General features: G+C 43.3%; 1 protein-coding gene across 6 annotated transcripts in view; it reads right to left on the bottom strand.

Annotated features, from left to right (window-relative positions):
• The window catches only part of LOC115154822 (anion exchange protein 2), a 116361-nt gene that overhangs the window by 44465 nt on the left and 46355 nt on the right, over positions 1 to 25541 (bottom strand). For 3 of the 6 annotated variants that reach the window (XM_029701456.1, XM_029701476.1, XM_029701447.1), the window contains one exon: positions 11210 to 11399. In XM_029701456.1, the coding sequence (XP_029557316.1) occupies positions 11210 to 11269 (60 nt within the window). In that variant the 5' untranslated portion in view covers positions 11270 to 11399. The other 3 variants (XM_029701467.1, XM_029701490.1, XM_029701481.1) reach the window with 3 other exon arrangements.

The raw sequence follows: 25541 nt of genomic DNA, 5'->3' as shown, positions 1-25541 counted from the left end.
CGATATAGGACTCGTTTTACTGTGGATATAGATACTTTTGTACCTGTTTCCTCCAGCATCTTTACAAGGTCCTTTGTTGTTGTTCTGGGATTGATTTGCACTTTTCGCACCAAAGTACTTTCATCTCTAGGAGACAGTACGCGTCTCCTTCCTGAGCGTTATGACGGCTGCGTGGTCCCATGGTGTTTATACTTGCGTACTATTGTTTGTACAGATGAACGTGGTACCTTCAGGCGTTTGGAAATTGCTCCCAAGGATGAACCAGACTCATGAAATAATCTGTCTGTAAACAATTGTTGGAAAAATGACTTGTGTCATGCAAAGTAGATGTCCTAACCGACTTGCCCAAACTATAGTTCGTTAACAAGAAATTTGTGGAGTGGTTGAAAAACTGAGTTTTAATGACTCCAACTTAATTGTATATGACCACTCTTCCCAGTGGTATGACCAGGTAAACAGGCCAACATGAATTTCACAGTTGCTTTTCCTTCACCTGTTGGGCTTTGAAGTGGCTGATTAAACCCAACTGTCCTACGAACACTATTGGACAAGCTTAACAAGTAAGCTTAACTACAGACAACTAGGACAATCCTGAGGTTATCCTACATACATCAGATGTTATTGAGGGGTAGCCCACCAATGCTGAAGCTTCCCTTCCCACACGTATAATGTGATGACGTAATATTGTGATATCCCTTACATGTGCTTGCTGATTATAGCCATAAAAGATAAGGCTGTGAGTGACATTGGATGAGTCATACATTGACACGAAGATGAGGAAGTGGGTTGGGGTGCGGGGACAATTAATTCTAATCCTTTTATGAGGGACAAAACCAAAAACGAGGCTGACGATGTCATGCCAGACACCTTTCTTGAAATTTGGAGCCTCTCCGCGGCCACTTCTGAGGAAGTGTGACTCACCACATGATGGTGGCATCAACCCTCTTACACCATGTCTGTGTCCCAAATAGCACCCTATTCCCTACATAGTAGTGCACTATATAGGGAAGAGGGTGCAATTTGGGGATGATTCACATGCCACTTCTAGCTGTCCAACATCGTTCACACAGAGTTAATGGTTTCTGATCTGCTGGCAGTCGAGGGGTAGCTATTAGTTACAGTGCCTTCAGAAAGAATTCATACCCCTTGACTTATTCCACATTTGTGACACGTTTCAGGAAACTGGGCGTATGTCACGGGTCACTACTTTTTGGCAGAAATGCCTTCAGGAACATGTGAACTTTCCTGTGCCTTAATAACAAACTTGTTTGCCATCTGTAAATAAGGAATACAATTGTTAAATTACAAGACTAGTTGGTTTAGCCACAGAAAGAGACAGCAACCTTCCCGCTAGCCATAACTGGCTGAGGTGGGCTGGACATGCAGAGAGATGAGTTCGGATTTGTCTGCCACATAGCACGCTTCTGTCTATTCGAGCTGGTTAGTATATGTAGGTAATCCTGTCTAACGCAGCTTTTTTAAATATATATATATATATATATATATAGCTCAAAAAAATAAAGGGAACACTAAAATAACACATCCTAGATCTGAATGAATGAAATAATCTTATTAAATACTTTTTTCTTTACATAGTTGAATGTGCTGACAACAAAAATCACACAAAAATAATCTATGGAAATCCAATTTATCAACCCATGGAGGTCTGGATTTGGAGTCACACTCAAAATTAAAGTGGAAAACCACACTACAGGATGATCCAACTTTGATGTAATGTCCTTAAAACAAGTCAAAATGAGGCTCAGTAGTGTGTGTGGCTTCCACGTGCCTGTATGACCTCCCTACAACGCCTGGGCATGCTCCTGATGAGGTGGCGGATGGTCTCCTGAGGGATCTCCTCCCAGACCTGGACTAAAGCATCCGCCAACTCCTGGACAGTCTGTGGTGCAACGTGGCGTTGGTGGATGGAGCGAGACATGATTTCCCAGATGTGCTCAATTGGATTCAGGTCTGGGGAACGGGCGGGCCAGTCCATAGCATCAATGCCTTCCTCTTGCAGGAACTGCTGACACACTCCAGCCACATGAGGTCTAGCATTGTCTTGCATTAGGAGGAACCCAGGGCCAACCGCACCAGCATATGGTCTCACAAGGGGTCTGAGGATCTCATCTCGGTACCTAATGGCAGTCAGGCTACCTCTGGCGAGCACATGGAGGGCTGTGCGGCCCCTCAAAGAAATGCCACCCCACACCATGACTGACCCACCGCCAAACCGGTCATGCTGGAGGATGTTGCAGCAGAACGTTCTCCACGGCGTCTCCAGACTCTGTCACGTCTGCTCAGTTTGAACCTGCTTTCATCTGTGAAGAGCACAGGGCGCCAGTGGCGAATTTGCCAATCTTGGTGTTCTCTGGCAAATGCCAAACGTCCTGCACGGTGTTGGGCTGTAAGCACAACCCCCACCTGTGGACGTCGGGCCCTCATACCACCCTCAAGGAGTCTGTTTCTGACCGTTTGAGCAGACACATGCACATTTGTGGCCTGCTGGAGGTCATTTTGCAGGGCTCTGGCAGTGCTCCTCCTGCTCCTCCTTGCACAAAGGCGGAGGTAGCGGTCCTGCTGCTGGGTTGTGGCCCTCCTACGGCCTCCTCCACATCTCCTGATGTACTGGCCTGTCTCCTGGTAGCGCCTCCATGCTCTGGACACTACGCTGACAGACACAGCAAACCTTCTTGCCACAGCTCGCATTGATGTGCCATCCTGGATGAGCTGCACTACCTGAGCCACTTGTGTGGGTTGTAGACTCCGTCTCATGCTACCACTAGAGTGAAAGCACCGCCAGCATTCAAATGTGACCAAAACATCAGCCAGGAAGCATAGGAACTGAGAAGTGGTCTGTGGTCACCACCTGCAGACCCACTCCTTTATTGGGGTGTCTTGCTAATTGCCTATAATTTCCACCTGTTGTCTATTCCATTTGCACAACAGCATGTGAAATGTATTGTCAATCAGTGTTGCTTCCTAAGCGGACAGTTTGATTTCACAGAAGTGTGATTGACTTGGAGTTACATTGTGTTGTTTAAGTGTTCCCTTTATTTTTTTGAGCAGTGTATAAATATGAACTTTATCGAACAAAAAAATGCATGTACTGTATAACATAATGTCCTAGGAGTGTCATCTGATGAAGATCGTCAAAGGTTAGTGCTTCATTTAGCTGTGTTTTGTGTATTTGTGATGCATGCTAGTTGCTTAGAAAATGGCTGTGTGGATATTGTGTCGATGTACTCTCCTAACATAATCTAATGTTTTGCTTTCGCTGTAAAGCCTTTTGGAAATCGGACAACGTGGTTCGATTCAGGAGAAGTGTATCTATAAAATGGTGTAAAATAGTCCTATGTTTGAGAACTTTGAATTATGACATTTTGTGGTTTTAAATCTGGCGCTCTGATTTTTCACTGGCTGTTGAATAGGGTGGGACGATTTCGTTTATCAACTTTCAAAACAGAATTACTTTCCCATTGTACCTCAACTGCAGTGTATGATATACCATTTCGTAGCTCTGTGTCTCTGCTTTTATCCAATGTAAAAAAAACTATGAAATAACACGTGGACTCTTGTAGTAACCAAAAAAGTGTTAAATCAAAATATATTTTATGAGATTCTTCAAAGTAGCCACCCTTTGCCTTGATGCCATCTGTGCACACTTGGCATTCTCTCAACCTGCTTCATGAGGTAGTCACCTGGATTGCCGCTCCCAATCTAATTTAAGAGCTTGAGAAAATCTCCAAAGGGGGGGAGAGAAATTTCCCAAATCCAGATGCGAAAAGCTAATACAGACATACCCAAGATGTCACAAAGATGTAATTGCCGCCAAAGCGGCTTCAACAAAAGTATTGACTCAGGGGTGTGAATACTTATGTAAATTTGATATTTCTATATTTTACTTTCAATACATTTGAAAAAATGTCTAAAAATATGCTTTCACTGCCATTATCGAGTATTGTGTGTAGATGGTTGTGAATTTTTTAAAATATTTTATCAATTTTGAATTCAGGCTGTAACAATAAAATGTGGAATAAGTCAAGGGGTATGAATATTTTCCGAAGGCATTGTATTCTCATTAAGATTACAATGAGAATTAAATTGTCTTCGGTTCACGTAAGCACAATGGCCTGTCAAAGGGCTGTAACAAGACCATCACAGATGCCTTGGAAGTGGACAGTGCAACAAAACTGCTGAAGCACATATAGGGCTAAATATACACCAAATATTGTGAGGCAAATAGGAATAGGAAGGTACATTCTATTCTATTGTGTTCACTGTGACTGGAAAAACATCAAGTTAGGTATAGGCCTATATACTATATTTTTGCCTGAAGGTATTACGTAAACAAAATCTATAGGGTACTGCAGGTTCAAATGGTTTAGCCTTTAAAACCAATATACTGCACCTGGTATGTAGACATAGAACGGGAAATGAGTAGTCTTTTCATACCCACACAAATGGAGGGGGGCGCTCCCAAACAGATCAGTGACTCTTACAATATGTTGAACTGGTTAGTCTTGTATGTTACCCTGTGTTACTCATAACTCACCTTTGCTGCTGTGTACAGAAACTCCATCAAAGTCCAACCGCGTTTTCACGACACAATCTTTAGCGACCGAAAAGTAAAAAATAACCGCACACCTTTTTTCAACCTCGTCTCATATCGGTTGGTTGCCCGAGTCACATGACAATGGGCAGTGCACCGCGGCAGGAAAAGGACATCACCCAGTTTCACATTGACAGACCCTTCCAAATAGGATTATCTCAACTCCCCTTAAAAACACACAGAGCACACTGACACAGACACACACTCCCTTTCCCCTAGCATACAAGTATGTGTACACTCGCTTGAAAGGCGAATTATTAACTAAGAAGGGCAAGGATGCGAGGAAAATGACCAATGAAAGCTTCAGCTATAGCAAACAGACGTATCTTTTGTCAGTTCTACTATCAGCTTTGTGCCAATGCACAAGAAAATGAATCATCTGCAGCCATTAAGTTGTAAACACATACATTGGATAGCAACTAGTGCATGTAGTGACAACCGTCTGTGAATGCACTGTGTAAGAGATTGTTAAGAAGCTTCATAGCTGCCAACAGTCTGCCTGAGATAGAATGAACTAACTGTACTGGGCAAAATCTGACTAACAAACAGACTGTATTCAAATTCCAGCCCTCAACAAGCGATCTGTTTTTGGAGTGGAAAAGGTTTGGAGAGCTCAGCTCCTGACTGATGGCAGCCCATTCTTGCATAATCAATGCTTGGAGTTTGTCAAAATTTGTGGGGTTTTGTTTGTCCACCCGCCACAAGTTCTCTATGGGATTAAGGTCTGGGGAGTTTCCTGGCCATGGACCCAAAATATCGATGTTTTGTTCCCCAAGCCACTTAGTTATCACTTTTGCCTTATGGCAAGGTGCTCCATCAAGCTGGAAAAGGCATTGTTTGTCACCAAACTGTTCCTGGATGGTTTGGAGAAGTTGCTCTTGGAGGATGTGTTGCTACCATTCTTTATTCATGGCTGTGCTCTTAGGAAAAATTGTGAGTGAGAGTGAGCCCACTCCCTTGGCTGAGAAGCAACCCCACACATGAATGGTCTCAGGATGCTTTACTGTTGGCATGACACAGGACTGATGGTAGCGCTCACCTTGTCTTCTCCGGACAAGCTTTTTTCCGGATGCCCCAAACAATCGGAAAGGGGATTCAGAGAAAATTACTTTACCCCAGTCCTCAGCAGTCAAATCCCTGTACCTTTTTCAGAATATCAGTCTGTCCCTGATGTTTTTCCTGGAGAGAAGTGGCTTCTTTGCTGCCCTTCTTGACACCAGGCCATCCTCCAAAAAAGTCTTTGCCTCACTGTGCGTGCAGATGCACTCACACCTGCCTGCTGCCATTCCTGAGCAAGCTCTGTACTGGTGGTGCCCCGATCCCGCAGCTAAATCAACTTTAGGAGACGGTCCTGGCGCTTGCTGGACTTTCTTAGGTGCCCTGAAGCCTTCTTCACAACAATTGAACCGCTCTCCTTGAAGTTCTTGATGATCCGATAAATGGATGATTTAGGTGCAATCTTACTGGCAGCAATATCCTTGCCTGTGAAGCCCTTTTTGTGTAAAGAAATGATGACGCACATGTTTCCTTGCAGGTAACCATGGTTGACAGAGGAAGAACAATGATTCCAAGCACCACCCTCCTTTTGAAGCTTCCAGTCTGTTATTCAAACTCAGTCAGCATGACAGAGTGATCTCCAGCCTTGTCCTCATCAACACTCACACCTGTGTTAACGAGAGAGTCACTGACATGATGTCAGTTGGTCCTTTTGTGGCAGGGCTGAAATGCAGTGGAAATGTTTTTTGGGGGGGGGCATTCAGTTCATTTGCATGGCAAAGAGGGACTTTGCAATTAATTGCAATTCATCTGATCACTCTTCATAACATTCTGGAGTATATGCAAATTGCCATCATAGAAACTGAGGCAGCAGACTTTGTGAAAATTCATATTTGTGTCATTCTCAAAACATTTGGCCACGACTGTACAACTAGGGCTGGGCGATATGGCCTAAAAATCATCTCTATTTTTTTCAAACGTATGGGCAATTCACAATGCACAGTAAATAAATATACTACCGGTCAAAAGTTTTAGAACACCTACTCATTCAAGGGTTTTTCTTAATTTTGTTACATCAAAACTATGAAAAAACACATATGGAATCATGTAGTAACCAAAACAAGGTCTTAAATCAAAATATATTTCATATTTGAGATTCTTCAAATAGCCACCGTTTGCCTTGATGACAGCTTAGCACACTATTGGCATTCTCTCAACCAGCTTGAGGTAGTCACCTGGAATGCATTTCAATTAACAGGTGTGCCTTCTTAAAAGTTCATTTGTGGAATTTCTTTCCTTTTTAATGCATTTGACCCAATCAGCTGTGTTGTAATAAGGTAGGTGGGGTATACAGAAGATAGCCCTATTTGGTAAAATATTAAGTCCATATTATGGAAAGAACAGCTCAAATAAGCAAAGAGAAACGACAGTCCATCATTACTTTAAGCCATGAAGGTCAGTCAATACGGAACATTTCAAGAACTTTAAAAGTTTCTTCAAGTGCAGTTTCAAAAACCATCAAGCACTGAGATGAAACTGGCTCTCATGAGGGCCATCACAGGAATGGAAGACCCAGAGTTACCCCAGCTGCAGAGGATAAGTTCATTCAAGTTACCAGCCTCAGAAATTGCAGCCCAAATAAATGCTTCAGAGTTCAAGTAACAAACGCATCTCAACATCAACTGTTCAGAGGAGACTGCATGCATCAGGCCTTCATGGTCGAATTGCTGCAAAGAAACCACTACTAAAGGAGCACCAATAAGAAGAGACTTGCTTGGGTCAAGAAACACGAGCACTGTACATTAGACCGGTGGAAATCTGTCCTTTGGTCTGGAGTCCAAATTGAAGATTTTTGGTTCCAACCACTGTGTCTTTGTCAGACGCGGTGTGGGTGAATGGATGATGCCGCATGTGTATTTCCCACCGTAAAGCATGGAGGAGGTGGTGTTATGGTGTGGGCGTGCTTTGCTGGTGACAGTGTCTGTGATTTATTTAGAATTCAAGGCACACTTAACCAGCATGGCTATCACAGCATTCTGCAGCGGTACGCTATCCCATCTGGTTTGGGGTTAGTGGGACTAACATTTGTTTTTCAACAGGACAATGACCCAACACACCTCCAGGCTGTGTAAGTGCTATTTTGTCAAGGAGAGTGATGGAGCGCTGCATCAGTTGACTTGGCCTCCACAATCACCCGATCTCAACCAAATTGAGATGGTTTGGGATGAGTCAGACCGCAGAGTGAAGGAAAAGTAACCAACAAGTGCTCAGCATATGTGGGAACTCCTTCAAGACTGTTGGAAAAGCATTCCAGGTGAACCTGGTTGAGAGAATGCCAAGAGTGTGCAAAGTTGTCATCAAGGCAAAGGGTGGCAACTTTGAAGAATCTCAAATATAAAATATATTTTGATTTGTTTAACACTTTTTTGGTTACTATATAATTCCATATGTGTTATTTCATAGTTTTGATGTCTTCACTGTTATTCTACAACGTAGAACATTTGAAAAATAAAGAAAAACCCTTGAGTAGGTGTGTCCAAACTTTTGACTGGTACTGTAAATGTTTTATGTTTAATCTAAATAAGCATTGTTGTACAATTAAAAGGTCAAATACACTGCATTTCAAACAGTCAGCAATAATCTAATGAATTCAGGGCTGGTGAAGATATACCTCGGCTAAATATTAGCCTTCCACAAGGATAAGACCCACTAAAAATGTAATTATTTTATCAAAATAATTACTGAAGTCTGTCTATGAAAATGCCCTTTACTGTTACATATGTAAATAGAACCATGCATAATGCAACTTCACTAATAATGACTAACTTATTGTAGCAGGCATTAGGCTATAGAACATTAACACAGGTCTCATCAACAATCTCAAGACCATGTGCTGGTTATCACCAGCAGTTGAATTGTTATGAAGACACCCTTCTGTTTGTCTCCAACTGTTTTAAAAGCATGTTGGCCTGTCCACTTTGTTCAGATGTTGAAATTAAGTGGCCTACCTTATTTCGCAGAATGAGAATGAGTTGCGAATTCTTTATACAAATGTGTTTTATGCTTATTGCACATTTATAAAACACAGACTAGACAGCTAATGTAACAGTCTTTTGCTAAAATGCTGCTAGCGTTACTTGGTACCCCAATGCCAGCGCGCCACAAACTGAGCATTCATTTCCCAGATTCAATGTTTATTGATACTCTCGCTTTAGTAGTGTCTGCTCTGCACGCAATTTGAGTAGTTGAGACATAAAATTTGGTATCGTTAGAAAAGTTCACTTCTCCTCTATTAAAGTAAAATAATGTCTCAATGTGTGCATCCATATGACTGATTCTGTTGGACCAAACCTCAAATGCAAATAGAGATGTGATCTCTCAACTTTGTTGGCGTGAGAGGCATGGGGACGGGCTTGGTGTGTATGTAACCATAGAGAAAGAGGTGAAGCGAGAGGTTTCACTCTGGCTAAAAATCTGTCCAAAATAAGGCCGATGCGTTTCTATGGGTTTACTTTGGACCTAAGCTTGTCGCCTGCCTTCCCGCCTTTGGGACAACGACTTGCATGGTTTAGGGCGGAGACATGCATCTCATCATTACATACAGATCTCTCGTGTAAATGGGAAGGTGCACACAGCACAGAAGAGACGAGACCAGAACAAGCGAACAGAAACACACATAAAAACAAAAAATAACAAAACCTTGATTCTTGCGATACAGGCATTTGCAATATCACGCAAAAACATACATTATAATGAATCAAATAAATTTGATTTATCGCCTAGCCCTACGTACAACTTTCAATTAGACTACTCCAAAATTGTGTGTTGTGCTTCGTTGCCTTGCGGCTACAAGCACTGTTACAGTCTTTGTTTATCTATGTACATGTTTTACATTGCACCTCTGCACTCCTCGACTCAGACACGTGTAGTAGTGCCATTGTATTTCAACTACAGAAGTACTGCTACATTCTAAAACAGGGAGGTACAGATGTAGGATCTTAATTTGACCAGTATTGTCATAGCAAAATAATCCTGCAGCAACAGGATTTGAATGTTTAGTCCATATTGTTAGTTGATCGGTGGTTAGGCTATTAGCTCGACAAAAGTAGGCTACATGAAAATACAGTTAATATAACCGTGTGTTAGTGGAGGTTTTCAGTGAATTTCATGTAAATCACAAGGCTTATCTGCATTTCCTGCAGTACAGGAAATTCTCATCAACAAAAGAGTGAACAAATTAAGATCCTACACCTGCATTCAAGATATGAGCATAAGTCCTTCTAAACTTAATGGTTTATGTCTTAGAGAGTCCACCTCCCAAGAGGCAGTAAGCCAGTCCTGGGGGTTGTCTGGATTGCTACAGCCACATGATTGTGTAACATGGGATAGGAAGCAGCGGTCTGAACACTGAAAAGAAATGCCAAGCTAAGGGAAAGCAGGCATTTCCTGATGTGGCAGAACAGCTGGTGACGGTCTAGTATCTACTTCTCTTGCACTGTGTGTGGGGGTGCATGCGTTTGAGTCTACTGTATGTGTGCATGCATAAGTGGGTCGGGGGAGATTTTTTTGGTCAGGGTCAAAAATGGACCTTTGACGATAGAGGTTTGTCTATTGTGGAAAGAAGGTTAAAGAAATGCTAACGACACCTCAGTATCCAATCTCAATTAGTCATACAAAGAAACCATAGAGGATGCGTATTTGTTTCTCATTGATTGCCCAAAAATGTATGGTATTTTTTTCAATGTTGCCCAAAGCAACTTACTCATCCTCTTAATATGATGTTATTTTGAGAGGCCCCAAGGGGACTGGAATGTAGTTTTAGCCATTGACCTAGGTCCAAGGCCATCTGGCTTCTCAGCCTGAACCACCTAGATGCTTTACCACTGGGCTTCTAACAGTACTGTACGGATGCCAATGAGTTGGTTCTGGCTAGCATAAACTGGGCACCAGAAAGGTCTGGAAATACAACAAGATATTTTGATCCTAGTACAGCCACTCATTTCTAAATACAAGCTGACTTCAACATTCTTGGTTCCCTAATCCCCGCCTGAAAAGGGAGTATAAGGATATAAGGCAGTTCTCAAATGGTGCCCAAGTGAAACAGTTTAAGAAACACTTAACGTTTCAGTTCAGGAGTCACAATTTATTTTAAAAAAATCCTTAAATCTGTCGGGAGCCAGAGGATTTAATCCCTTAGTTAAGGTATGGATTTGTACATACCCTGCTCTCGGAGGAATGGCACAATCCCAAATATACACTCCCATGCCAAAACACAGTGAACTGGAGAGGCTGACGAAACAGAACTTGAGCATAGAGAGAATACGTGTCACGAGTAAAAATACACAAGGGTGTTTGGCAATCACAGATGAAAGCCTTTCTGGCAGAGAACCACTGCAATTTGATGAAAATATTAGATTAGTTCAGCATAAATTAATAAAGGTCAGGAGTAATAACATCCCTGTACATAGACATGCATTTCCTACTGTTGTCAATGAGTCGATTACACGACTCTTGCTTTGAATTCGTTTGTATTATGCGGCAGACGTTAGTTAGGATGACCTGATTGGGTGGACTAAATGAATTTAGCGTGAATGGACTTACGTTGTGGATGACTGATTCCATGGGGTCTGTGACATTGCTGGGTGTGTTGGGGTTGCTCATGGCTCCTCTTCTCTGTGGGATGGATGCAACTGCTGTGGTTCTGTCTGGAGAGCAAACCGGGTAAGGTAGAAATGTGGCTTTAGCCCTTTTCTTCCTCACTTGGACTCAGACAGCTTTTGGGCAGCATAACCTGGGAAACACAGAAAGGTAGATGGGTTTAAAGATGGAATTTTAAGTGGTGAAACTGCCAGGTCCGTTTGGATGCTCCTCACCTCAGTTAAGTCAACAAAACCAAAACATTGACAAAGGCTCTGGGGCGAACAGTGGCTCCATTTCACCTAATCAGATCCCATATTTTCTCCCCGGTTTACAGTGCCGTCGGGAAGTATTCAGACCCCTTGACTTTTTCAAAATGTTATTACATTACAGCCTTATTCTAAAATTGATTAATACCCCATAATCACAAAGCAAAAACAGGTTTCTTGACATTTTTGCTCATTTATAAAAAATTCTAAATTTAAATATTACATTTTCATAAGTATTCAGACCTTTACTTAGAACTTAGTTGAAGCACCTTTGGCAGCGATTATAGCATCCAAGTCTTCTTGGGTATGACACTAGAAGCTTGGCACACCTGTATTTGGGGAGTTTCCCACATTCTTCTCTGCAGATCCTCTCAAGTGCTGTCAGGTTGGATGGGGAGCATTGCTGCACAGATATTTTCAGGTCTCTCCAGAGATGTTAGATCGTGTTCAAGTCTGGGCTCTGGCTGGGTGCCACTCAAGTACATTCAGAGACTTGTCCCGAAGTCCCTCCTGCGTTGTCTTGGCTGTGTGCTTAAGGTCGTGGTCCTGTTGGAAGGTGAACCTTCGCCACAGTCCGAGGTCCTGAGCACTCTGGAGCAAGTTTTCATGAAGGATCTCTGTACTTTGCTCTGTTCATCTTGCCCTAGATCCTGACAAGTCTCCCAGTCCCTGCCACTGAAAAACATACCCACAGCATGATGGTACCACCACATGCTTCACTGTAGGTTTTCTCCAGATGTGACGCTAGCACTCAGGCCAAAGAGTTTATTCTTGGTTTCATCAGACCAGAGAATCTTGTTTCTCATGGTCTGAGAGCCATTTGGCAAACTCCAAGCGGGCTGTCATGTACTTTTTACTGAGGAGTGGCTTCCGTCTGGCCACTCTACCATAAAGGCCTAATTGGTGGAGTGCTGCAAAGATGGTTGTCCTTCTGGAAGGTTCTCCCATCTCCACAGAAGAACTCTAAAGCTCTGTCAAGTGACCATCGTGTTCTTGGTCACCTCCCTGACCAAGGCCCTTCTCCCCTGATCGCTCAATTTGGCTGTGCGGCCAGCTCTAGGAAGAGTCTTGGTGGTTCAAAACCTCTTCCATTGAAGAATGATGGAAGCCACTGTGTTACTGGGGACCTTCAATGCTGCAGAAATGTTTTGGTACCCTTCCCCAGATCTGTGCCTCGACACAATCCTGTCTCGGAGCTCTACTGACAATTCCTTGGACATCATTTGCTCTGACATACACTGCCAACTGTGGGACCTTATATAGACAGTTGTGTCCAATCAATTTAATTTACCACAGGTGGACTACAAATCAAGTTGTAGAAACATCTCAAGGATGATCAATGGAAACAGGATGCACCGGAGCGCAATTTCGAGTCTCATAGCGAAGGGTCTGAACAGTTATGTAAATACGGCATTTCTATGATTTTTTTACAAATATATTTGCAAAAATATCTAAAAATCTGTTTTCGCTTTATTATAGGGTAGTGGGTAGATTGCCCAAAAATAAACACAGTTGAAGTCAGAAGTTTACATACACTTAGGTTGGAGTCATTAAAACTCGTTTGTTAACAAGAAATTTGTGGATAGGTTGAAAAACTAATAGTTTTGGCAAGTCGGTTAGGACATCTACTTTGTGCATGACAAGCAATTTTTCCAACAACTGTTTACAGACAGATTATTTCACTGCATCACAATTCCAGTGGGTCAGAAGTTTAAATACACTAAGTTGACTGTGCTTTTAAACAGCTTGGAAAATTCCAGAAAATTATGTCATGGCTTTAGAAGCTTCTGATAGGCTAATTGACATAATTTGAGTCAGTTGGAGGTGTACCTGTGGATGTATTTCAAGGCCTGCCCTCAAACTCGGTGCCTCTTTCCTTGACATCATGGGAAAATCAAAAAGAAATCAGCCAAGATCTCAGGAAAGAAATTGTAGACCTCCACAAGTCTGGTTTATCCTTGGAAGCAATTTCCAAAACACCTGAAGGTACCACGTTCATCTGTACAAACAATAGTACGCAAGTATAAACATCATGGGACCACGCAGCCATCATAACGCTCAAGAAGGAGAAGCGTTCTGTCTCCTAGAGATGAACGTACTTTGGTGCGAAAAGTGCAAATCAATCCCAGAACAAAAGCAAAGGACCTTGTGAAGATGCTGAAGGAAACAGGTATAAAAGTATCTATAGCCACAGTAAAATGAGTCCTATATCGACATAACCTGAAAGGCCGCTCAGCAAGGAAGAAGCCACTGCTCCAAAACCGCCATAAAAAAAAGCCAGACTATGGTTTGCAACTGCACACGGGACAAAGATTGTACTTTTTGGAGAAATGTCCTCTGGTCTGATGAAACAAAATTAGAACTGTTTGGCAATAATGACCATAGTTATTTTTGGAGGAAAAGGGGGGCGGCTTGCAAGCCGAAGAACACGTTCCCAACCGTGAAGTACAGGGGTGGCAGCATCATGTTGTGGGGGTGCTTTGATGCAGGAGGGGCTGGTGCACTTCACAAATTAAATGGCATCATGAGGATGGAAAATGATGTGGATATATTGAAGCAACATCTCAAGACATCAGTCAGGAAGTTAAAAGCTTGGTCGCAAATGGGTCTTCCAAGTGGACAATGACCCAAGCATACTTCCAAAGTTGTGGCAAAATGGCTTAAGGACAACAAAGTCAAGGTATTGGAGTGGCCATCACAAAGCCCTAACCTCAATCTTATAGAAAATTTGTGGGCAGAACTGAAAAAGCGTGTGCGAGCAAGGAGGCCTGCAAACCTGACTCAGTTACACCAGCTCTGTCAGGAGGAATGGGCCAAAATTCCCCCAAGTTATTGTGGGAAGCTTGTTGAAGGCCACCCGAAACGCTTGACCCAAGTAAAAACAATGCTATCAAATACTAATTGAGTGTATTTGGCTAAGGTGTATGTAAACGTACAACTTCAACTGTATTTATTCCATTTTAGAATAAGGCTATAACGTAACAAAATGTAGAAAAAGTAAAGGGGTCTGAATACTTTCCGAATGCACTTTATGTTAAAAATTTTTTTTAATCAGACTGTTTTCCACAGTGACTTACATTTTCTGCATTCATCTTAAAATAGCTAGGTGAGACAACCACATATAAAGTAGTACATTTATCAGCAAAATCTTGCCGAAACGTATCGCATTTACGCAGAAACAGAGTACGCCCTTTTCCTTTTCTTCATTCTCCCGGTTAGTCACCAGTTGAAGTATCCTGGGGTAAGGAATGTTTTTACTTATCAGCAAAGTCAGTGCTAAACTCACGAGTAATCTTGTTTGCAAAACCCATATGTCATGGCAGCATCACTCCTTCTTTGGTTAGGATAGGAAGATGGTAATTCCTCTGATTCCCTCAGGCTGAGGCAGTCTGCGCTACTGCTAAAATAGGCACAGGGTTCTAACTATGATCTGTCAGGTCTGTCTATGTGTTACTGTGTCCCTGTCGGGAAGGACTCCAGTACATCTATACTTCCTAACCACCTCCCAAGTTCATTATCACTACAGTCTGATAAGGGCCAGATAAGGGCTTGCTACTGTGGAGGAGGATGTGATAAGTGGTGGTGCGTGGTGTGAGGGAAAAAAGTATTTGATCCCCTGCTGATTTTGTACGTTTGCCCACTGACAAAGAAATGATCAGTCTATAATTTTAATGGTAGGTTTATTTGAACAGTGAGAGACAGAATAACAACAAAAAGATCCAGAAAACGCATGTCAAAAATGTTATAAACTCATCTGCATTATAATGGAAGGAAATAAGTATTTGACCCCTCTGCAAAACATGACTTAGTACTTGCTGGCAAAACCCTTGTTGGCAATCACAGAGGTCAGACGTTTCTTGTAGTTGGCCACCAGGTTTGCACACATCTCAGGAGGGATTTTGTCCCACTCATCTTCGCAGATCTTCTCCAAGCCATTAAGGTTTCGAGGCTGACGTTTGGCAACTCGAACCTTCAGCTCCCTCCACAGATTTTCTATGGGATTAAGGTCTGGAGACTGGCTATGCCACTCCAGGACCGTAATGTACTTCTTCTTGAGCCACACCTTTGTTGCCTTGGCCGTGTGTTTTGGGTCATTGTCATGCTGGAATACCCATCCATGACCCATTTTCAATGCCCCGGCTGAGAGAAGGAGGTTCTCACCCAAGATGTGACGGTACATGGCCCCGTCCATCGTCCCTTTGATGCGGTGAAGTTGTCCTGTCCCCATAGCAGAAAAACACCCCCAAAGCATAATGTTTCCAACTCCATGTTTGATGGTGGGGATGTTGTTCTTGGGGTCATAGGCAGCATTCCTCCTCCTCCAAACACGGTGAGTTGAGTTGATGCCAAAGAGCTCCATTTTGGTCTCATCTGACCACAACACTTTCACCCAGTTTTCTGAATCATTCAGATGTTCATTGGCAAACTTCAGACGGGTATGTATATGTGCTTTCTTGAGCAGGGGGACCTTGTGGGCGCTGCAGGATTTCAGTCCTTCACGGCGTAGTGTGTTACCAATTGTTTTCTTGGTGACTATGGTCCCAGCTGCCTTGAGATCATTGACAAGATCCTCCCGTGTAGTTCTGGGCTGATTCCTCACCGTTCTCATGATCATTGCAACTCCACGAGGTGAGATCTTGCATGGAGCCCAAGGCCGAGGGAGATTGACAGTTATTTTGTGTTTCTTCCATTTGCGAATAATCGCACCAACTGTTGTCACACCTACTCAACAGCCAGTGGAATCCCGTGGCGCGATATTCAAATACCTTAGAAATGCTATTACTTCAATTTCTCAAACATGACTATTTTACACCATTTTAAAGACAAGACTCTCGTTAATCTAACCACACTGTCCGATTTCAAAAAGGCTTTACAACGAAAGCAAAACATTAGATTATGTCAGCAGAGTACCAACCCAGAAATAATCAGACACCCATTTTTCAAGCTAGCATATAATACCACAAAAACCAAAACCACAGCTAAATGCAGCACTAACTTTTGATGATCTTCATCAGATGACACTCCTAGGACATTATGTTATACAATACATGCATGTTTTGTTCAATCAAGTTCATTTTTATATCAAAAACCAGCTTTTTACATTAGCATGTGACTAGCATGTGACTAGCATTCCCACCGAACACTTCCGGTGAATTTACTAAATTACTCACGATAAACGTTCACAAAAAACAAATTATTTTAAGAATTATAGATACAGAACTCCTTTATGCAATCGCTATGTCCGATTTTAAAATAGCTTTTCGGTGAAAGCACATTTTGCAATATTCTGAGTAGATAGCCCGGCCATCACAGGCTAGCTATTTTGACACCCACCAAGTTTGGCCCTCACCAAACTCAGATTTACAATAATAAAAATTGGATTACCTTTGCTGTTCTTCGTCAGAATGCACTCCCAGGACTTCTACTTCAATAACAAATGTTGGTTTGGTTCCAAATAATCCATAGTTATATCCAAATAGCGGCGTTTTGTTCGTGAATTCAAGACACTATCCGAAGGGTAAAGAAGGGTGATGCGCCCGACGCGTTTCGTGACAAAAAAATTCAAAATATTCCATTACCGTACTTCGAAGCATGTCAAACGCTGTTTAAAATCAATTTTTATGCTATTTTTCTCGTAAAAAAGCGATAATATTCCGACCGGGAGTCGTTGTTTTCGTTCAAAGAGAGAGAAAGTAAACATGGTGTCGGCTCGTGCACGCGCCTCCAGTCTCATTGTCCTCAGATCGACCACTTACAAAATGCGCTACTATTTTTCAGCCAGGGCCTGCAAAGCCACCATTCATCATTCTGGCGCCTTCTAAGAGCCTATGGGAGCGTTAGAAAATGTCACGTTATGCCAGAGATCACCTGTTTTGGTTAGAGATGATCAAGAAGGCCAAGAAATAGTCAGAGAGAGCGCTTCCTGTTTGGAATCTTCTCAGGTTTTGGCCTGCCAAATGAGTTCTGTTATACTCACAGACACCATTCAAACGGTTTTAGAAACTTTAGGGTGTTTTCGATCCAATTATATGCATATTCTAGTTACTGGGCAGGAGTAGTAACCAGATTAAAATCGGCAAATACTGCCCCCTATCCCCAACAGGTTAAAAAAAAAGCATGCATGGTTTCTTGCCTTACTGCACACAAGCTGGGCATCATTCACAAGTGACAATATAGTAGGTATCATTCACAAGAGGTAGGCACATTAATCTTGTCTTTACATATACTAAATAATATTTAGAATGGACCATTATCATGCACCTGTCTCAGAACAGGGGCATATACAATTTCTAAAAAGTCATCTATGCACTTAAATAGCAAATGGAGGACACATTTCCAGTGATTCAATTTCATGCCAGGCAGGCTGGCATGAAATTGTTGTAAAGAGAAGCAAGGTGCTTAATATTAGGAAAGTTGAGAAATAAATATAGTAGACCTAGCCTATAGAAAGCTGATGGGATCCTCTTTTTGATAGCCTCTCAAAACTCCGTTTTTTTCTCCAAAAGCATAGCCTATAGAAATGTTGCACAACATGAGCTCACAAAGTGTTTGATTTTCAAATACATTTGCATTGATTTAGTAATTACAGGGACAACAGAGTGCTGAGTACCAGGCAGTTAGCACGTTTGGTAGCCTACTAATGACCATCAGCAGCATCAGAGTTTGGAGAAGCCTAATTACCATGACTAAACGGTCAAGTGGAATTTGAATACGGTCATTACTCATGACCTCCGGTGTGGTGGTAAAACAGTCACCATAACAGTCTTACATGTTGACCACACCAGCTTGAGTGTTGCAATATAAATGTGCACATAGAATCATTGCACCCACACTGCTCACAAGCGTCTACGTAGCCAGGCGTGAAATAGAACTTGGTTATATTTGTGGCGCTTGACGTGCTGCAAGTCCCGCCTCTCCCATCTACTCATTGTTTTCAGGAACATATACCCACGTGGGTGATTCACACTCCAATGCAGTTGTTAGTGGAAATGCACCTTAAAGTTGCTTGCCAACCGCCAAAGTCAAAAGAAGACAAAGCATGAAGGAGGAGAGATTGCTAGAAACAAACTGTTTACCCTTTTATCTGTGGATGAATTAGTTTTATTAACAACCCAATGTTTATTTCCCAGAACAAATTAGCTAGCAACAGCAAGCTAGCGAGCTAATTTTCCATAAATGTTTAATGCTTTTTGATCGGTCCCCAAATTAATATAGTTGGTTCAGAGTTCGTTTTGATATTTCAACCTGTGTGTCCTGATCGCGTCTGGTGTGGGCAAAATCAACATATGTGCGCGAGCGGTCTGGTCAGCATGTTAGGTGTAACATCAAAGTCTGGTACAATCATTGTGCTGCATAATATGAATTTATGATGAGTTTTTGTACCCATTTCAAGATACTTGGTAGCAAAGATTAAACTACTGATTGCACGAGGGAATCAGGTGCTGGTGCCTGCTGTATGACCTACTCTAATGTTTCCTAATGTATTCCTGTTCAAGACAACACCAACAGAATGGTTGACACTTCATTCCTTTTTTCGTACCAGGTGGTCTACTCAATGGCTTCAGTTTAGAGAACTTGGCTTGAGTTAAACATTGCCTCTGTGAATCTTTGTTGAAGGAGAGATGCAGTTTTTTCAAACAGCTAGAGCTGAGGAAACCTATGCATCCCAAATGACACCCTATTCCATTTATAGTGCACTACTTTTGACCAAGACCCATAGAGTTCTGGTCAAAAATAGAGCATTATGATGTGAATAGAGTGCCGTTTCAGGACTCATCCCTGTGTACTTTGGGCCATTGAAGTGTCACCGTTTGAAACAATGTCCGTCTCGTCAAAAGCACCCTGCTTTTCGTGGCAATGACGAGCAAAGTCACGACACGCTTTACTGAACACGTGGCATAATCATATGAATGACCTTGTTTACAAGAGAGGCCCTTAAGGAGGTAGCCTGGCTTTTAACTTATTACAATCAACTAGAGTGATTAGGCCATGCCAAGTGGTGTTTGGAAATTGTGGGCTGGAGCGTGAATGTTTTGTCCACAAATGTTTATTCTCCAAATCATAAGTGGACTTCAATAGGGACAAGGAAAGACAATGACATCAGGCTGTGTATGTATCAGGCATCTCAGAGTAGGAGAGCTGATTTAAGTTTTGCCTTTTAGATAACAATGAATAAGATTACATGAACATGGGACCTGATCCTAGATCAGCACTCTTACTCTGAGAAGCTTGATACATACGGACTCAGAAATATGACTAATTCCATGTACTAGGTATCTTTAAGATCAACAAGCATTGCGACTAGACAACTTCTCTTAATGACATGTCACACATACCACACAGTTGTGGACATATTTAATCTCTCCCTATCCCAGTCTGCTGTCCCCACATGCTTTAAGATGGCCACCATTGTTCCTGTACCCAAGAATGCAAAGGTAACTGAACTAAATGACTATGGCCCCGTAGCACTCACTTCTGTCATCATGAAGTGCTTTGAGAGACTAGTCAAGGATCAGATCACCTCCACCTTACCCATCACACTAGACCCACTTCAATTTGCTTAACGTCACCCCGCTCCTCCGCTCTCTCCACTGGCTTCCAGTTGAAGCTCGCATCCGCTACAAGACCATGGTGCTTGCCTACGGAGCTGTGAGGGGAACGGCACCTCCGTACCTTCAGGCTCTGATCAGGCCCTACACCCAAACAAGGGCACTGCGTTCATCCACCTCTGGCCTGCTCGCCTCCCTACCTCTGAGGAAGCACAGTTCCCGCTCAGCCCAGTCAAAACTGTTCGCCGCTCTGGCACCCCAATGGTGGAACAAGCTCCCTCACGATGCCAGGACAGCGGAGTCAATCACCACCTTCCGGAGACACCTGAAACCCCACCTCTTTAAGGAATACCTGGGATAGGATAAAGTAATACTTCTAACCCCCCCCCTTTAAAAGATTTAGATGCACTATTGTAAAGTGGTTGTTCTACTGGATATTATAGGTGAATGCACCAATTTGTAAGTCGCTCTGGATAAGAGCGTCTGCTAAATGACTTAAATGTAAATGTAAATGTCCCAATAGGTCCACAGATGATGCAATCACCATCACATTGCCCTATCCCATCTGGAAAGGAGGAATACCTATGTAAGAATGCTGTTCATTGAATGCTGAGCTATAGTCAACACCATAGTACCCTCCAAACTCGTCATTAAGCTCGAGGCCCTGGGTCTGAACCCCGCCCTGTGCAATTGGGTCTTGGACTTCCGGACGGGCGGCCCCCAGGTTGTGAAGGTAGGAACAACATCTCCACTTCGCTGATCCTCAACACTGGGGACCCACAAGGGTGTGTGTTCAGTCCCCTCCTGTACTCACTGTCCACCAATGACTGCGTGGCCAAACAACTCCAACTCAATCAGTTGCAGACGACACAACAGTAGTAGGCTTGATTACCAACAATGACGAGACAGCCTACAGGGATGAGGTGAGGGCTCGGAGTGTGGTGTCAGGAAAATAACATCTCAATCAACACCTACAGCACCCGATGTTACAGGAAGTGCAAAAAGATCATCAAGGATAACAACTACCCGAGCCACCGCCAGTTCACCCCGCAACCATCCAGAAGGCGAGGTCAGTACAGGTGCATCAAAGCTGGGATCGAGAGACTGAAAAACAGCTTGTTTCTCAACGCCATCAGACTGTAAAATAGCCATCACTAGCACAGAGGCTGCTACCTACATAGACTAGAAGTCATTGGCCACTTTAAAAAAAAGGAACACTAGTCACTTTAAAAATCGGTTTATATACCTTGCATTACTCATCTCATATACTGTATTCTATACTATCTATTGCATCTTAGCCTATGCCGCCCTAAATTGCTCATCCATATATTTATATATTCTTATTCCATTCCTTTACTTAGATTTGTGTTTATTAGGTATTTGTTGTTAAATTGTTAGATATTACTTGTTAGATATTGCTGTACTGTCGGATCTAGAAGCAAAAGCATTTTGCTACACTCGCAATAACATCTGCTACAACAAGCCTAGATCTGCTAAACACGTATATGACAGGATGGCTGACATTTTACGTGCTCCTAACCAACTGATTTTTTGTTAGTATTCTTGCGTTGTTTGTAACTTATTTTGTACATAATGTTGCTGCTACTGACTCTTATGACCGAAAATAACTTCTGGACATCAGAACAGCGATTACTCACCTCAAACTGGAAGAAGCTTCTTCTCTTGACGAGTCCAACGTGAGGATATACTGCTTTCTTGGGAAGAGGCCCAAATCTCTGTCATTTGCGTGAAGAAAAGACAGAGAAAAAGGGGGCCTAGGTCAGGCTGCCTTCTGAGAATTCGTAGGCGAGTGAGTAAACCCCCACTGCCATCCGTTCTATTGGCCAACGTGCAATGAAAAATAAAATCGATGACCTATGATCAAGATTATCCTACCAAAGGGACATTAAAAACTGTAATATCTTATGTTTCACCGAGTTGTGGCTGATCGACAACACGGATAATATAGAGCTGGTGGGATTTTTCTGCACTGGCAGGACAGAGAAGCTACGTCTGGTTGACAAGGGGTGGGGGTGTGTGTATTTGTCAATAACAGCTGGTGCACAATGTCTAAAATTAAAGAAGTCTTGAGGTATTGCTCACCTGAGGCAGAGTACCTTATGATAAGCTGTAGACTGCACTACTTACCAAGAGAGTTCTCATCTTCTATTCTCCTGATTCTTGCTTACAAGCAAAAACTATAGCAGGAAGTACCAGGGACTCACTCAATACGGAAGTGGTCAGATGACGAGGATGCTACGCTACAGGACTGTTTTGCTAGCACAGACTGGAAAATGTTCCAGGATTCGACGACGTCGTCCCCACAGTGACCGTACGTACATATCCCAACCAGAAGCCATGGATTTCAGGCAACATCCGCATCAAGCTAAAGGCTAGAGCTGCAGCTTTCAAGGAGCGGGACACTATTCTGGACGCTAATAAGAAATCCGGCTATGCCCTTAGACGACCATCAAACAAGCAACGTGTCAATACAGGATTAAGATTGAATCCTACTACACAGGCTCTGACGCTTGTCGGATGTGGCAGGGCTTGAAAACTATTACGGACTGCAAAAGGAAACCCAGACGCGAGCTGCCCAGTGACGCGAGCCTAACAGACGAGTTAAATGCCTTTCATGCTCGCGTCGAGGCAAGCAACACTGAAGCATGCATGAGAGCACTAGCTGTTCTGGACGACTGTGTGATTACGCTCTCGGTAGCCGATGTGAGCAAGACCTTTAAACAGGTCAACATTCACAAAGCCGCGGGCCAGACGGATTACCAGGACGTGTACTTAAAGCATGCGCGGACCAACAAATGTCTTTACTGACATTTTCAATCTCCCTGACCGAGTCTGTAATACCTACATGTTTCAAGCAGATCATCATAGTCCCTGTGCCCAAGGAAGCGAAGGTAACCTGCCTAAATGATTACCGCCCCATAGCACTCACTTCGGTAGCCATGAAGTGCTTTGAAAGGCTGGTCATGGCTCACAACAGCATCCTCCCGGATACCCATGGCCCACTCCAATTTGCATACCGCCCCAACAGATCCACAGATGACGCAATGTCAACTGCACTCCAACCTGGACAAAAGGAACACCTATTTGAGAATATGGTTCATTGACTACAGCTCAGCGTTCAACACCATAGTGCCCACGAAGCTCATCACTAAGCTAAGGACCCTGGGACTAAACACCTCCCTCTGCAACTGGATCATGGACTTCCTGACGGGCCGCCCCCAGGTGGTAAGGGTAGGCAACAACAGGTCTGCCACGCTGATCCTCAACACTGGGGCCCCTCAGGGGTGTGTACTTAGTCCCCTCCTGTACTTCCGGTTCACAACTCCAACATTAAGTTTGCTGACGACACAACAGTGGTAGGCCTGATCACTGACAATGATGAGACAGCCTATAGGGAGGAGGTCAGAGACCTGGCAGTGTGGTGCCAGGATAACGACCTGGCAGTGTGGTGCCAGGATAACAACCTCTCCCTCAATGTGAGCAAGACAAAGGAGCTGATCGTTGATGAAAGGAAAAGACGGGCTTAACAGGCCCTCTAACATCGACGGGGCTGTAGTGGAGCGGGTCGAGAGTTTCAAGTTCCTTGGTGTCCACATCAGCAACAAATTATCATGGTCCAAACACACCAAGACAGTTGTGAAGAGGGCACGACAAAACCTTTTCCCCCTCAGGAGACTGAAAAGATTTGGCATGGGTCCCCAGATCCTCAAAAAGTTCTACAGCTGCACCATCGAGAGCATCCTGACCTGTTGCATCACCGCCTGGTATGTCAACTGCTCGGTCTCTGACCGTAAGGCAGTACAAAGGGTAGTGCGTACAGCCCAGTACATCACTGGGGCCAAGCTTCCTGCCATCTAGGACCTAAATACTAGGCAGTGACAGATGAAGGCCCCAAAAAATTGTCAAAGACTCCAGTCACCCAAGTCATAGACTGTGCTCTCTGCTACTGCATGGCAAGAGGTACCGGAGCGCCAAGCCTAGGACCAAAAGGATCCTTAACAGTTTCAACCCCCAAGCCATAAGACTGCTGAAAAATTTATCAAATGGCCACGGGACTATTTACATTGACACCCCCCCCCCCCCCCCCCATTTGTTTTGTACACTTCTGCTACTCGCAGTTTATCATCTATGCATAGTCACTTCACCCCTACCTACATGTACAAATTACCTCGACTAACCTTTAACCCTGCACATTGACGCGGTACCCCCTGTATGTAGCCTCGTTATTGTTATTTTATTGTGTTAAGCAAAAGTTAAATTATTTGGTAAATATTTTCTTAACTCTTTCTTGAACTGCACTGTTGGTTAAGGGCTTGTAAGTAAGCATTTCACGGTAAGGTCTACACTTGTTGTATTCGGCGCATGTGACATAGTTTGATTTGAATAACATTTTATTTGACATGAGGCGAACAACTATGTCAAGCTGCCCCATAAGAAAAGCCTTGATGTACTTAAATATTACTTTCTTAGACTACGTCCAAAAGGGCACCCTATTCCCTCTATATTGCACTTAGTTGTGTGCTATGTAGGGAATAGGATGCCATTTGAGATGCACTCTTAGTAAATCTAGACCCCTGCTGAGTAATAGTTATTTTTCCCACTGTTGATCAAAGTACATCGACCACACAACCACGGGAAACGGCTTATGCACCCCAGGGCAAGAGACTAATAACCATTATGATAATATGATCATAGTAATGATATACATATTACATAGCGAAGAACAGAAATGACAGCAATCACAACGAAAGGAAATCAATGTGCAGTGGAAAGGCCTATACTAGGCATTTCTTCAGGGATCTGATTTTCAGCCTGACATCAATCTGTGAGGACAGACGCTGGGCGACGAGAAGCAAGTACAGGGAGTGAATATTTAATAAATAACAGACATGAAACAAAACACGGACAGCGTCTGGACAAGGGAAACAGAACGACATTAATGCTGACACGGGGATCAAACTGAGGAATAGACCGATATAGAGGAGGTTAGGTGGGTCCAATGAAGCGCTGATGCGCGTAATGATGGTGACAGGTTTGCGTGATGATGGGCACCCTAGCACCCTCGAACGCCTGTTTGGCCCTGTCCGGGGGTATCATCGGATGGGGCCACAGTGTCTTCTGATCCCTCCTGTCTCAGCCTCCAGTATTTATGCTGCAGTAGTTTATGTGCCGAGGGGCTAGGGTCAGTCTGTTTCATCTGGAGTATTCTCTTGTCTTATCCGGTGTCCTGTGTGAATTTAAATATGCTCTCTCTAATTCTCTTTCTCTCTTTCTTTCTTTCTCTCGGAGGACCTGAGCCCTAGGACCATGCCTCGGGACTACCTGGCATGATGACTCCTTGCTGTCCCCAGTCCACCTGGCCATGCTGCTTCTCCAGTTTAAACTGTTCTGCCTGCGGCTACGGAACCCTGACCTGTTCACCGGACGTGCTTGTTGCACCCTCGACAACTACAATGA

This window comes from Salmo trutta, chromosome 2, assembly GCF_901001165.1.
Source record: "Salmo trutta chromosome 2, fSalTru1.1, whole genome shotgun sequence".
NCBI lineage: Eukaryota > Metazoa > Chordata > Actinopteri > Salmoniformes > Salmonidae > Salmo > Salmo trutta.
This window is presented reverse-complemented; position numbering and strand designations above follow the sequence as displayed.